The sequence below is a fragment of the Prunus avium genome, chromosome 7 (assembly GCF_965620075.1).
Source record: "Prunus avium chromosome 7, drPruAviu1.hap1.1, whole genome shotgun sequence".
NCBI lineage: Eukaryota > Viridiplantae > Streptophyta > Magnoliopsida > Rosales > Rosaceae > Prunus > Prunus avium.
This window is the reverse complement of record NC_142290.1, coordinates 2,422,945-2,439,296: the sequence shown is the minus strand read 5'-3', so window position 1 is coordinate 2,439,296 and position 16,352 is coordinate 2,422,945. Positions and strand designations below refer to the sequence as shown.

At 37.9% G+C, this 16,352-nt stretch overlaps 1 protein-coding gene across 1 annotated transcript; it reads right to left on the bottom strand.

Moving 5' to 3' along the window:
• Positions 1-14,605: 14,605 nt before the first annotated feature.
• LOC148292812 (uncharacterized) lies at positions 14,606-16,120 on the bottom strand. Its single transcript, XM_088244040.1, has one exon. It carries the CDS (start codon positions 16,118-16,120, stop codon positions 14,606-14,608), a length of 1,515 nt encoding a protein of 504 aa, XP_088100166.1.
• Positions 16,121-16,352: the final 232 nt, after the last annotated feature.

Sequence of the window (16,352 nt, the reverse complement as noted above, 5' to 3'; positions counted from 1 at the left end):
ACCAGAAACAAAAGCTCATCCTGAGGTCAGCATGACCAGCAACTTCAAGGGCTTACAAATTGGGCTTCTCTTAAGCAAATGACGACTTTAAGCACTCCAAATTGAAGTTCAGAATGTGTCTGATCCAACCACACAAGTATTGGCCCAATCCAACCTCGGATGAAGACGTTAAGGCCAAAACAAATTGCTAACTCGTTTTTGCTCGCTGACAAAATCCATCCTGAGCATGGTTCTGTGTTTGCTAGGTACTAGACTCCATATTTATCCAATGGGGCCGAATTTTGGATATGTTATAGTATACACCCATTGGAACAACTTTCATGAAGAATGTTGCCTCATCCGAGCTATGTAGGTTGCTGAAACAAAGCTTGCAATATGACCTACGAAACTGGACTGGCAGGGGGCTGTAGCCAAAATGAGTTTGTCTTTAAGCTCTTCATCGATTCATCCAAATTAGGCCTTAACATGCTTGAATTGCATCAATTATGCTCTCTTGCTCTTTTTGCCTACAAAACACACAAAGAGAGGCAAATAACATAGAAATCTAGGAAACTAAGCAAAAGAAGTAAGTAAATTTGGGCATGTATATGTATGAAATTATGAGCTTAACACGTGGTATTCTTCATAAAATGGCGTAAACAAGATAAAACAGTCGTCTTATTAAGAGTGAATACAGAAGAAAAAAAATCGCTCAAATCTCTCTCTCCCACGATCGTTTCTGTATTTACTCGTAACAAGATGACGGTTTTATCTTGTTTATGTCGTATTAATTATTACACCACGATGGTGATTAACTACCGTCGTGCTATTGATAGCACGGAGTTACGTCGTGGTGAGACAATTAAAATGACGTAAACAAGACAAAACCGTCGTCCTAACACGACATGAGAGTGAGAGACTAGTGAAATTATTCAAACCAATGAAAGATTTCGTCATTTTGAAAACGGAGTCTTGTTTCCAAACTCTTTCTTTCATGGTATCTAAATTAGAAAAACCTTTGACAAAAAAAAAAAAGGAGTGAGAAAAAACCTTTGGCATGCAAATAAAGTTCGCTTCCGACATAAACTTTGGAGATTTGGAGACGAAGACAAGGAAGATGACGTGATTCAATCACGTCGCTTTTGGGAATTAAGAGGAAACTGAAATATTTTATCAATTAGAGAAAGCGTAAAAATTTAGGTCAGGTGACGGAAAAGTTTATATACAATCGCAAAGTTCTATAACACGACGGTTTTTACAAAAACCGGCCTAGTATGTCGTTAAAACGACTCAAAAGTAGTAGAAACCAACGTGTTATTTACAGTTTTACACGACAAAATTTTACTTTCGTTGATGTGATATTATTAGTTAATATGTCGCTTAAACCGACATGGTTGATAATAAAGTCAAACAACTTTTAGTATTACGAAACCGACGTGGTTATTTATAGGGCTGGGCACGGTCCGGTTCGGCCTGATTTTCATATAAAATTAGAACCGAAATTGGTGCTGTTCATCAGTCCGGTCCAGTCCCATTTTTATGACATTTTAATAACAAACCCGAACCAAACCGGACTAGTTAGATCTAGTTCGGTTTCCGGTTTTCCCGGTTTGGGCCGACTCCAAAGCCCAATTGATTTTTTGGTTTTTTTTGGTTTTACATTTCTAGCTTCAAGCCCAATTTTGTTTTAGCTTTTTGTGTGGATATTTCCAGCTTCAAGCCCAACCGAATTTTTAAACTTTTTGGGCTTAAAAATCACAATTGGCCCACTTAACATATTGAATCAAGCAATCATTCTTTAGAAAAAATAATAAAATAATAAAATAATCCAACATTAAATTTAAAATTACAACCAAATTTATAATGAAGCAAACTAAATTACAACCAACTTTTAAATTACAGCTCCATTTTCTTTGTTGCCGCATCTCAGAAGCTCCAATGATCTCTGTTTCTACCAAAAACACAAAAGAAAAATTAATAAAAGTTTAGAAATACCAGTTTATAAGAATAATTTCAAAAGTTGCATTTGGTGAAATATGAGATGTCAATCCTCTCAAAATATGTTGGGGCAGCAGAGGAAGAGCCATTAGCCTTAAATCCTCTCAAGAAACTGAGAAAATGTAATAACTTCAGAGGATTTATCAATTATATGCTTCAAAACTGATAAAGCATTCAAAACTTTATCAATTAAGCGAAAGAATAAAAAACTCAAAAGCGAAAAACTTTATCAGTTATTTCACGCAAAAACCCCTCCAAAGATGGACCAGATCTCTTCAAAACCATTTTACAAGAAAGTGATAGAAGCATCAGGGAAGAAGGCAAAATACATGACATGGACTGCAACTTTGCCATCATAGCAACCCACTGTTCTAGAAAAATAAATTAACAAATAATAAATTGAACAGAAATCCTTATTCCAGAAAGAAAAAGAAAAAGAAACCCACAAATAAATTAAATTAATTTTCTAAAGCATACAGCTACAGACTGCAAATTAACCACAAATATTATACATATTTCTCTATTCCTCTGTTGAGAAAGTCATGAAGGTATGGACAACCAACATGGCCAATATTGATTAATAGAAATTCAGAAAAACAAATCTGAGAAAAATCTTTGGAATCTACTAAAAACCACAAAAAATAGGGGAAAAGAAAGAACTCACCCTCTCATCGTTGTCATCATCATCATCGATGAAGGTATGGGCTCACTCTCATCGTCGTTGTCGTCGATGTGTCCCTCGCCATCATCACCTCCTTCACCTTCTTCGTCGGAGAGAGAGAGGATGAGGAGAAAGAGATAATAGAGAAGGGGCAGCTGAGAAAATTATGAAGGGGAGGAGAGATGGGGAGAGAGCTGAGTTAGGGTTAGAAATAAAAGGATAAATGGGGTGAGGTTATGTGCAGCCCTTTCTATACAAAGAATGTAGAATCGGTGCACCAACCAATCATAATATAGCATATTTAAATAATTTTTTAAAATGATATATTTAATAAATAACCGGTCCGGTCCGATCTGATTTTTTAAAACAGCAAACTGGAACTTGAATCGGGTTGAACCGATCCGGTTTGGTTTTTGGTCAACACGATTTTTTTTCGGTTTTTTCCGGCTTGGTTCGGCTCGGTTATTCGATTTTCCGGTTTAGATGCCCACCCCTAGTTATTTACAATTTTACACGACAAAAGTTTACTTTGGTTGACATGGTATTATTAGTTAATACGTCGCTTGTTTATAATAAACCGCCGTGGTTATTTACAATTTTACACGACAAATGAGTATTTTTGTCGATGTGGTATATGTGTTAATACGGTGCTCTTTATGAAAAAACCGCCGTGGTTAGTTTGAATAACATGCGCTCTTTACGAATAAATCAATGGATGTAAAAATAAATTGGGGCTTTTCTTCAGTTTTACTTTTCTATTAGGGTTCCAACTCTAACTCAAGTAGCATACGGCCGTGGCTCTCTCTACCTCTATGAATGTCTGGATTTGGTTGGGAGGCAATAATTTGGAAGTTGATGTGTTTGTGTCTCTCTCACCTCTCTGAAGGTCCAACATATTGATGACACAAGCATCATCTACTTCCAAAATATTGTCTCTCTCATGTTGGTGGTTCAATTGTGATGAGGAACATAGCTCGCACTGGTAAGATTTCATATCTCTTGGGTTTGCATAGAAAACCGTTCGTGGTTTTACTCCACACTTGTCATTTTGTTGATCTACCGTCGTAGGCTACTAAATTCAAAAATTAAATCTAAAAAAGCAATACAAATTTAAGATGACGGTATTCAGAAAGGACAGTCATATAAAAAAAAATTGAAGACGACATATTTCACGTAATGATGTGGGAATATAATTTTAACAACGCTATAACTAAAGAAATTGACGTGCTTAGTAGACACAACCCACCTAGTATGTCTTTAAAATGACGCTAGGATAGTAGAAACCAACGTGGTTGATTACGATTTTACACGACAAAAGTTTACTTTTATTGCCGTGGTATATTAGGTTAATACGGCGCTTAATTAAAAAAATAAGTGCCGTGGATTTTTTTAATATTATACGATACAATTTATAAAGGGACCGCCGTTGTTAGTAAAGATTATTGGTTTAAATTGGGGCTTTTCACCCGCTCTTTCACTTTCAGTTTTCACTTAGGGTTCCAACTTGATATAAAGTCACATTCTTCTGGACCTTAGCGGCCAAATTTTCAGTTCAGACCCTTGCCTGCCGTCCTCACTTTAGGCCTTGGCTCTCTCTCACCTCTCTGGAGGCAATAATTTGGATGTTAACGATGTATGTGTTTTGGTGTATCTCAAAGATACCAAAACACACACATCGTTAACTTTCAAAAAATTGTCTTTCTTAAATTGTCTTTCTCAAAGCTTGTCGTCGTCAGTTTAGGCCTTGGCTCTCTCTCACCTCTTTAAAGGTCCGGGTTTAGTTTAGAGGCAAATAGTTTGGATTTTGATGTGTATGTGCCTTTGTGTATCTCAGAGACACAAAGACACATACGTCATCAATGTCTTATGTGCCTTTGTGTATCTCAGAGACACAAAGACACATACGTCATCAATGTCTAAAATATTGTCTTTCTCATATTGGTGGTTCGATTATGATGAGGAACATAGCTCTCACTGGTAAGATTTCATATCTCTTGGGATCTCACTTTAATTTCTCTGTGACAACTGTTTTCTATATAAACCGTCGTGGTTTTTCTCAATTCTTGTCATTTTGTTGATCTACCATCGTAGGGTACCGAAATCCAAAAACAAAATCTTAAAAAGCAATAAAAATTAAGACGATGTTTTACAGATAAGAGCAGTTGTATAAATTGAATAAATACGACGGTATTTTTCACTTAACGACATGGTAAAATAATATTATACGATGCTCATTGAACAAACCAACGTGGTAAAATAATTTAGACGTCGTTATCTACTCTTCTAGTGTCGTGGTTCACTACTACTCTATACAACAGTAGTGTTATAGATATCGTCATAGTACATTGGGGCGTAATACGCCGATAAATTTATTTTTACCGTCGTGGTACATGGCTTTAATGCAGCGCTGATTAGTAATATACCTACCTGGATTCCCTTAAAATTATACTACGCTGATTAGGAACAGTTGGTCGTATTTATCTAGGAGTTAACACGGCGGTTGTTTTGGTAAATCTTTGTCTTTACTTTCTATGTCAGTTATGGATGGCAAAAATCCCTGCGGGGGCAGAAATCTTTAGGGTACCCTAAAGATTTCGAGACCAAACAGGTATTGGGTAAGGGGATTCTCGAACTTGAAAAATTCACGACGGGTATAGGGAGGGGATGGTATTGGCGTCCCCATCCCCGAACCCGACCCGAAAATATATATGTTTATATTTACATAAATATATATATATTTATATATATATATATATATATATATATATATAATTGTAATATTTATGTTTAACCTTAAGTTAAGCTTCCTCTCCTAATTCTTCCTAATCTTCTCTGGAATTTCATATTGATGTGATTTTGAATAGTGAGTTGAACTTTATACTTAATTTGGATGTGTTGAATGATAATTTAATATAAAACTTAATATTAAAATGTATGATAAATATTTTTTTATGCTAAATAAAGGGGATTCGGGGCGGGTATAGGGGATAGTCCCCCAACGGGGATGGGGAAGAGGATTCCCCGAACCTATAAACGGGGATGGGTTCAAGAACAGAGGCGGGAACGGGTATGGTATTGTCATACTCGGCCCCTACCCGACCCGTTGCCATCCCTAACATCGGTGGCTTCATACCTATTGTCGTTGGGGGATAGTCCCCCAACGGGGATGGGGAAGAGGATTCCTCAAACCTATAAACGGGGATGGGTTCAAGGAAAGAGGCGGGGACGGAGAGTGAGACGGGGATGGTATTGTCATACTCGACCCCTACCCGACCTGTTGCCATCCCTAACGTCGGTGGCTTCATACCTGTTGTCGTTGTTTTTGGGGTAGGAGTTTAAGTCTGAAGAAAATCTATTTAATAAGATGATGCTTTTTAAGTTGGGTGCGTCGTGTTTTAGAAATACCCAAGCGAATCTCGATTTTTTAGGTGTTTAAGTGACTTATCCATGACGGTTTTCTGTTACCGTCATCTTTCTAAACACAACGACGGTATTTTGTTCTACCGTCGTTGTTTTCTAGTCGTCTTTTTCCCTTTTTGTAGTAGTATTGGTACATTAGTTGTTATTTAATTTTCATATTTCCTTTTCATTTTACATTTTAAAATACATATTGACCCTAATAATAGGATATAACTCTAATGATATACTACACCATTAGTTGATCAAAGGTTACAAAATTTTATGTCTTCTGATTCTTTATATCTTCTTTTTTTTTCAATTTTTTTTTTTTTTTTTACATATCATCAGCATCGTTCAACAATCAATTTTAATTTCATTTACTTTCTTTAGTATTCTTCCAAAATATTTTCAAATAATAAAGAAAACAATGGTAAGCCACTTAAGATTGAGTATAACAATGGATAGAGCTAGAGAGATATACAGCTGAGAGGAGAGAAAAATTGATCTGGAAAAAGGAAAATAATAAAAAATATATTCAAAGATACAGCCAAATGCACAACTTTATCAAAGCCCAACGCTAACCCCACAAATAAAACGACATTTTCTAAGGAAATCAAGGGTTGAGGAAATCTTCTGTCCAAAAAAAGAGGGTTGAGGGAATCAGAGATTGGTTTTTTTAATTTCTTTTTTGGGTAAAAGATGGGTTCTATTTTTAATTTCAAGGTAGTGGTGGTTTTGTTTTGTGAACATTTTAAAAAAAAAATTTGTTTCGTGAAAAAGGTGAGTTTGCATAAGGGTAGGGGTTGTTTGTGGATTGACGTCGTTTGGGTTTTGGTGTTTTTGTTTGCACAAGGGTAAAGCAGGAAATCAATTTTATTTTTTTTGGGTGAAGAAGCCTAAACGCCCTAGACAGCAAACATTGTTTGGTTCACGGAATGAGTTTGAGGGGAAATCATTTCCCATGCCATGTTATTTCCCAAGGGATGGGAAATGGAAGATTTCTTTCTCACGTTTGGTAACGCTGGGAAAGTAACCAGAAGATATCACTTTATTTTCTTTCCCATATTTGTTTTAAGTAGGAATGGAAAACAAAGTTTACCCATATTAAATTAAATAAAAAAGAATGCATTTAATGATATATTGTAATTCTAAATTGTTAATGGGGACAAAATGGTCATGAAAAATATTTATTTAATATTGGCTCATTTTCCCAAACTTTCCCATGATAAGGGAAAACAAAACCCAAGTAGGAGGATGGCTTCACTTTCCCCCTTACTTTCCCATGGGCCAAGCAACAATTTCCCATGCCTAAACTTACCAAACATGAGAAAGCAATTGATTTCCCATCCCCAAGTCTCCTTTCCCATAAACCAAATGGAGCCAAGTGAATCAAAATACAAAAGAGCTCTGCTGAAGCAACTCATATTTCCAGCACCCCATATTCCATCACAAAACCAACGATAACATGGATTTTTGTGTAAAGATGTGTGTTTTGTTTTTTGCTATGTTATATATTTGTTAGCATATTTATAGTTATGGAAGCAGGAAAAGGCATTTTCTTATTACTTTGGGTTTCTCATTTTCAGTTTCCCATGGTTGCTTTGTCACGCCCCGAATTTTCAACAACAAAAATCTACGAGTTTAAACAGAACAACCAACAATCGGGACGTGAAGTTCGGAACCTTCAACAAAAGTACTTAGAAATTTAAATTTTTCTTTCTTGATACGACACCACTGTTCCGAACCACAATGTCAATAATGACTCAACTCTTCTGAGTCAAATATTACATTACAAACTCATATAATCAAAGGAACAATCATTAAATTACAAAATTTGCTCCTCAGAACTCATTTCACACAGCGGAAGTCTAACACTCATCAACACTCTCACACCACACTTTGCACTCTGTGGAACCACCAACGAGCCTCCTGCTCCTCACCTTAATTCTCCTGCTCCCGGTCTCTACCACCTGCAGGATTTTCTCCTACACCATCGAATAGTGCACTGGGTTCACCACAGGACAACCCGGTAAGCTTTCTAAAGCTTGTATGAGTAAACCACGTCCAGAGTATAATACGTCAATTTACACATAATATACAAACACATGCACTTTCATCAGCACACCACAATCCTTGTATAACCAAGGTAATCATAATCATCAATATCATCACAATCACAATTCTTTGATTTTAAATAAAGAACCGTTTCGATCACCACCTGTGACCACACCAAAACTCTTTTATTTCAAAGTAGTTTTAACACGTCATTTATTTGACAGATAGAAGAGAGAATACTATGAACCTCTAATCTATAACACTACAAAACTCCAAGGTCGCATTATAATAAATATAATAATTCATGATTTTACTCACGATTAGGATGGTTTTACTCACCTCTCGTCCAAGCTGTGTCTTCAACAACTTAACGAATCCTCAATCCCAAACCTCAACGAGCAACTCAAACTCCAACAGTACCTAAGCAAAGTACATAGCTCAACTTAGCACAAAACTCCAAAATCCAAGATTTCGTATCTAATGATGAAAATGCCCTTTGGGCTAACCGGGGATCCAAAGTGATCAAATCTCATCCTACCAACTCCAAAACAGTGACGTACGTGTTGTTGACATCGAATCATGACCAATGACACCCATTGTCCAAAAGGTCACTATTTGGGTCCCGTGGTCCTACATGTCTAACCGACACCCCAAAAATCCGCCTTGGGCCCACAACCTCAGATTCCAAATCCGATTGCACCCATGGACTCTAAATAGTCCCGACATCACCCTGCGACAATTTGGGTTCAGTCAAACGGTCGGATAATTCTATATTGCATGATCGAATGGCGATCGCTCGCCTTAACTTTGAAACATAATAACTTAAGATCGGGACGTCCGATCATCAATCTGTCTAAACCTACAGACTCCTAACAACACCAGCTACAACATAATTAAAATTGGACACAATCCAACAGTCCGATCATCTCCGATCAATGGTCCAGATTTGTGAGGCTTCGATTGTCAACTAAACGACGGAATCTCAACACTTTAAACATACCACTATGTTCAGTAACTCCAGGAATACAATCTGTCTCTAAAACCCTAACTCAGAATCCCCACCACGTGCCGCCACGCACCGCCACCGCCGGTGGTGGTTCGGTACTATTCCGGCGACAGACCAACCCTAGAATCGCCGGTCAAGACCTACGCAAAAATGTTCGTAATACTGAGTAGAACAACTTTAATTCTTACCTCAAGGTCCGATTCGAAGTGTAAGGGGCTCAAACCGCCAGTTGAAGTTGTTGACTTCACTAGTGACGAACCAACTTCACGGAGTCACTGTGCCTTCACCGCACCTCCGATGGCTCCGATTCTTCTTGGGTTATACTCACGAGATAGCAGGCTTTCGATTTGTGTGAGTGGTGTCGATCACCCCCACCGTAAACTGCCGCAGAAACCGCTGGAAATTGCCTCTCCGACGAGCTCTCAAACCTCCGGGTACAATTGCAAATTCTGAAATCCCAACAGTGTCCATCTGTAATTTATAGACAAAGTCTTTGTTTGCAATTAAGTTCCTGAAACTTCAAACGAGCATAACTTCTTCGTTTCAACTTGGATTCACGAATCGTTTGTGCCTATGAATTAATATTAATATTTTTATAAGAAAATATTAATGAATTAAAAGCAGTAACAGGATATGCTTCATGTACAGAGTTGAGGGGCTGAAAGAAAGTGGGAAGTTACTCCCACATACAGCACCTACACAATACGTGAGCCCTTAACTGGCTCCACTCCTTTCAGTTTTTTTTTAGGTCTATAAAAAGAGACCATTGGTGAGCAAAGAACAAAAAAGAGAAAAAAGGGAACGGAGGAGAGAAAAAAAACAGAGGCAGAAAACAAAAGCCAAAACGCAGAGGAAGAAGTAACAAACTACTGCAGAAATCCAAGGGAGATACAAAGCTCTATCACAATACTGTTTGAGAAGGTATAAACTAATATATTTCAGCATTTTCTTATGTACAGTTAACTTGCAGGCAAAAGAAAGAGTGTAAAAGAAACTGTACAGAAGCCTTGGCAATGGAAGATGTAAACAAATCTCTTCAAAATGATGATAATGGTGCTGCTTACACAAAGAGAGCTCTTGCAAGGACCTCTCTGTTGTGAATTATAGATGGGTTTCCACAAGAAACCCACTGTACTGAGTGCTATGAACACATTGCGAATGTTCATGGGCGCATTGTGATACTCAGAGAAGACCTTGCGAGTGTTCTTGAGTATCAAAAATAGAAAATGGCAAATTTCATCCTAACCCACCTTCAGTACAGTGAAATCCCAAGTCTGCAAATTGGAGAATGAAGAGATAGCCCACGAAAGTCACCAAGGCAGCTCTCCTCTACAGTAATTTGCAAATACCACAAAGGGTTCTCACTCTGTTACTGGTGGTATGATAGCCCTTCCCAAAAGATTTTTGCAATCAAATGAAGAAAAATTGCACCAAAACATAAAACCATTGTTACCAAGAGACCAGAAGGGAGCAGAGAATTCAAAATTATCTTTGGCCCCAAAATAAAAGAAAATACAGTCAAGCCTTCAAGGAAATGATGGAAATAAAATCACAAAGATCACAAAAGAGAAAAAGAGTTTATCTTCGTTTTTTTTCTCTCGACACCAAAAACAAAGGTGTATGACACACAACCTCCGTCGTACACAGGGACTGCAAATTAATGGTTCAGGCAAAAAAAAGCAAAAGGGGAAAATAGCTCACCAATTTTAGGCTAAGAAACCTTCTCCTGTGTTGCTGCTGCTGAAGAACTCAAGAGCAGCATAAGCCAAAATAGAGAAACCCAAAAGCCGAAGAAGAAGTCTCCACCTCCTAAGATGGAAGAATAAAGCAACAACAAAAAGGGGATTTTGGAAGAATAGGACGAAACCAGCAAAACCAAGAAAGAAAAAGCCAAAAAGAGAAGGAAAAGTAGCTCTGTACTTTGACAAACAGACCCTGCCTCTTTAGGTTCCTATACTTTGAATTAATAGGTTAATGGGCCACTTTGTCTAACTCTGACATAAGGGAGCAAAGGAATTAACCTATTTTGACTTCTCTTTGGTTTTTTCATTTCAAACTCAAAGCTCTTTATCAATTGTGGCTACTGAGTAACTGAAGATATACGCTTTGGTTCAATTTAAATTAATTTGAACTACTCCAGATAGATATGGGAGTGACTCAATTTAATTTGACTTCTACTACTCCAAATAGAGACCGGTTATGGTTTCAAATGGCAGCTGACTATCAAAGCCTCTCTAACGTGGATCATTTATTTATGGGCCAACTAATAAAAATGTCAAGGCCTAGAGACAAGTTGATGGGTAGACAAAACAAATTACCCATTAACTTTCAAAAGCCCAAAATATTTGATGGGTGTCCAAATAAATTATGTGGTTAATGGATCAATTTTTTAAATCCTCAAAACTATATTTGAATAAATTAATGGGCTCATTAAAATGCCTGTTAATTTTCTTTGGACATTGACAATAAACAAATATGGTTCAAAACCATTCCAAATTTTCTCATGGGTCATCTACCCGTACAAATTTCAATAAGATCAAATTTAAATCTCTCAACCACAAACTCTTTCAAGGGGTCATTCATTCCTTGAAAGTTTATCAGAGGAGTAAAAGTTTCTATTGCACCAACCGTGTTGGGCTATATATATCATGGCCTTGGGGAAATTGTCACCTGTCCGAGAGGTCCAGGTACTTCTTTAGCTTGTTTTCCGGTTCACTACGTCATTGGATGGATGGGTGAGTATTTTCCCTGTTTGTATAGATGCCATAGTGATATTGAATTTCGAGCTAGTTACCCTCATTTAACTAGATATGCTGGTATTGCTGCTAACGATATGGGTATTTCAAAGGCCAGAGTTATTTTTAGAAGTGACATATCCATGCGATATCGTCCCAACGCTTTTGATGAGTAGGATGGCCTTACCTTTATGGATGATGAAAAATTGTCAGATGACAGGTTTGAGATATTAGTTTGTATGCGTACATCAAAACTCCCTGTAAGGGTTGATAACAAACTTTGGTTGGAATCATATTACCCAAATAGATTCGCTCGCCAATTTGGTTTTGATCAGGGTGTTCCATCCGATAAACTTAGCTTTGGTATTGCCAAGAGGAGTCATTGTAATGTTGAGGATTTGTTCAGAGCTCAAACTTCACTTCTAAGGAGAAACACTTCAGTGCTTTTCTACATTCCACGTTCCACTCGTATGGGGCAATGTACGTACTGGTACTGCAGGTGGTGGATGGGTTATACCACATCATACTTGGGTTTATCTGTGTCGACTGTTTATGTAAACCTGTCCAAACGTCCTCTCAAGGAAAAACCGATTTATGTAATATCCAATTTGAAAGAAGTTTCCAATGGTTTACAAAAGGAAGTCTTAATTTCTGAAGTGGAAGCAAAAAATTCGCCCATCAATGTGAAGCGACAAAGTGAAATTTCCCGTCTTGGGAAGAGACGGAAGGAAAGAGCAGGTAGAAAAAATGAAGACACCCTCTCTTCATCTGAAAGTAGTCAAGATATAAACTTTAAGCGGATTCGTTATCCAAAATCTGATGGTTCTTTGAGCACAGGTCCTGAGAGAGCCAAGGCTACAAAAGAAGTGGATCTTGACAACTCCAACTTTGAAGCAACTTCAGACTTACTAAATCCTCCTGATGACAATATTGTGGTGCAAGAATTGGCTGGGTCTTCACCTTGTGATGTTAACGTCATTTCTCCATTGGCTAATGACATGAAATCATTGGAAGGTTGCAAAAAATCAATCTTTGATATTTTTGGCTCAGAGGTGAAGAATTTTAGGCATACATATATTATTGATGAAGTGCAAGGAATTTTTGATAAACTTCAGTCTTCAAAGTCAATTGAAGAGATGCTTGCTCATCATGCAGGAATGAAATCAATGTTCAAAGTCTTGTGGTCAATGTTAGACATTCTTGATTTTGGCAAAACTGAACTTGAATGGTTTGTTGACACAATTGACCAAATTTTCTACTGTGTCTTGCAAATTTCTAAGAATGCCAGAATTGTTGAACAAGGTACTCAGGTTCGCGATCTCATTCGTCGTCATGATGATTGTCTAAACTCCAAAAGGGCAGTTGACTCAAACTTATCGAATTTTACTTGAGAGCTTGAAGACTTGAATGCTCAGGAGTTTGTTGTTAAAGAAGCAGAGGAACGAGCTCGTATGCTTCGAGAACAACATGATTCTCGAAAGTTTTCTCTTAACTGTCAAATCAAAGATGCCAAAACTTCCCTGGAGAAACTAAACAAGTTGGATGAAGAGCTTCGCCAATCATGTATCAGTGATAAAGAGCTTCTCGAAATTGAGCATATTGAGGCCTCTTGCAAGTAATAGGAAGCGGAGATCCACAAACTGATTGATTCATTAATTCCCTTTTGTAATAAGTCCTAATGGACCATCATCTCTTTGTAATTGTCCTCTTTTGGAATTTATTATTTTCTCCATCATTCTCTTCATGAATAATAAAGCTAATGAAACATTTAATTTTGACAAGCTGCACATAATATTTTATTTTGGCAACTCAATTTCACCTCATGCCAATACAATTGATGAAAGGAGGAATGTTTTGGTGATATATGGCTGCATCTAGCTATTTAAACTAGATTGCCTACGTACCCTGTGAAGGGATCAAGCCAAACGTAGTTCACTCCCGAATTTGATGGGAGGAAATGTGTTTTATAGCTGCATCTAGCTATTAAACTAGATTGCCTACGTACCCTGTGAAGGGATCAAGCCAAAACGTAGTTCACTCCCGAATTTGATGGGAGGAAATGTGTTTTATAGCTGCATCTAGCTATTAAACTAGATTGCCTACGTACCCTGTGAAGGGATCAAGCCAAACGTAGTTCACTCCCGGATTTGAAGGAGGATTTTTTTTTTTGTGACCTTTGTGGCTGCATCTAGTGTTAAAACTAGACTGCCTACGTACCCCTTTTGAGGGATCAAGCCGCACGTAGTTCAAGCTTTTTTTTGGTTTTTTTTTTGCCCTAACTTCTGCTTGAACTGCCCTTTCGGGTTTTCAGTATGAAGGGCTATTGTCTAAGCATAGAACCTCTTTACAAATTTCCCATTTACACATGGGTAGATGCATGTTCCTTCAGGATTTGACAGTTCATAAGCGCCTTTAGCAAAAACCCTAGTGACGACGTAGGGTCCTTCCCATTTTGATACAAATTTCCCATGCATCTTTCGAGTAATGACAATGGGTCTTCGTATGGTTAGAACTAAATCTCCCACGGAAAATGACCTGAATTTGACCTTTCCTGTTGAAAGGACCTGCCATTTGAGCTTGATAAACTTCGAGTTTTTGTTGCACAAAGAGATGTTTTTCGTCCAGTGCCTCTAGCTCAGCTAGCCTAACCTTCACATTTTCATCTGGGTTGACTAGATGTGTGGTTACCCTTAAAGAAGGTAATTGAATTTCCAATGATAATATTGCTTCTGACCCATAGACCAAACTATATGGAGTGCATCCAGTTGCTGTTCAAACAGTCATCCTGTAAGCCCACAATGCCTCGGGGAGACGTTCATGCCAATCTTTCTTGGTTCCTGAAACCATCTTTTTGAGAATATTGCAAAGCACTTTGTTAAATGCCTTAGCTTGGCCATTGGCCTGTGGATTATAACTTGCAGAAAATGAATGTCGGATGTTGTACTTATCACAGAGCTTGACCATAGTCTTATATTTGAAGTACAAGGCATTATCTGAAATGATTTTGGAAGGTACACCATAACGATGAATTATATGTGTCCTTATAAAATTTGCAACATCATCTGCTTTCAATACTTTTAAAGGCACTGCTTCTGCCCATTTTGAAAAATAGCCTGTTGCAGCTAAGATATACTGGTGTTGACGAGAAGATTTAGGCTTTATGATGCCTATGACATCCAATCCCCAAGTATTGAATGGCCAAGACAATATTGTTGGATGAATAGGCGAAGGTGGTTGATGTATGAAATTTCCGTGTAGTTGACATGCCTTGCAAGTATTTGAAAACTTCATCGCATCCTGAACCATGGTTGGCCAGTAATATCCTAACCTTTTTAATTGGGCTGCAAGCTTGGGTCCAGATTGATGGGCACCACAACTACCTCCATGAGTTTCCAAAAGGGCAGTAGTTGCTTCTTGTTTTGATAAACACCAAAGGAGTATTCCATCAAAGGATCTCTTGTATAAGATGTCATTTAGATATATGAAATGATTGGCCCTACGCCTGATGTCAACTCTTTTCCTTAGGTCAGTTGGTAATTTTCCATGTTGAAGAAAATCAATCACGGATTGACGCCAATTTGGGCCCTCTTCGATTTCATAAACTGTGACAATATTGACCTCATATTTTTCCCTCAACCGATCGAAGGCTAGAGGAAGTAGATGACGCTCTCCAACAGTGACTTGTATGTCTCTTTCTTCAGGGAGAGATAAAGATGCTGCCAGATTTGCTAATGCATCAGCTTTGTCATTTTCTGACCTTGGGATGTGGGCAATTTGAATGTCTTGAAATTGGGTCATTAAATACTTAGCTCTGTCATTGTACGGAACTAAGTTTTCATTTTTGACTGCATACTGGCCGTTCAATTGTTTGACAATTAGTTGTGAATCTCCAAATGCATGCAAACAATTGATGCTCATTTCAAGTGCAATTTCGAGGCCAATGATGAGTGCCTCGTATTCTGCTATGTTATTTGAGCAGAGTGTCATTAGAGAAAAAGAGTAGGGGATCAAGCCCCCTGACGGTGTGATGAATACCACGCCTGCCCCTGCTCCCTTCTTTCTAGCTGCACCATCAAAATAAAGTTGCCACGGTGAGATTTCTATGGAAAATACCTCTTCATCTGGTAAATCATTTGGCAACTCCATATTGTCTGGCACGGGGTGTGCGGCCAGGAAATCAGATAGTGCTTGTCCCTTGATTGCCTTTTGGGACACATATTTAATTTCGAATTCTGATAAAAGCAGAGACCATTTTGCTAAACGCCCAGAAGGCACTGGCTTTGCCATGAGATATATGAGAGTTTCTACTTTGGAGATTGACGTAATTCCATGGGATAATATATAATGTCGTAATTTTTGCACAGCAAAAATCAAAGCCAAACAAACCTTTTCAATGGGGGTGTAGTTCTGTTCTGCCCCCACTAATGTTCAGCTTAAATAGTAAAGTGCATTCTCCTTCCCATCATCATTCTCTTGAGCGAGCATTGCCCCCAGTGAGCGTTCAAGTGCGGTGATGTAT

Excerpts from the sequence above, each read along its gene's own strand:
- LOC148292812 (XM_088244040.1), bottom strand. The coding sequence starts at position 16,120 with ATGGCAAAGCCAGTGCCTTCTGGGCGTTTAGCAAAATGGTCTCTGCTT.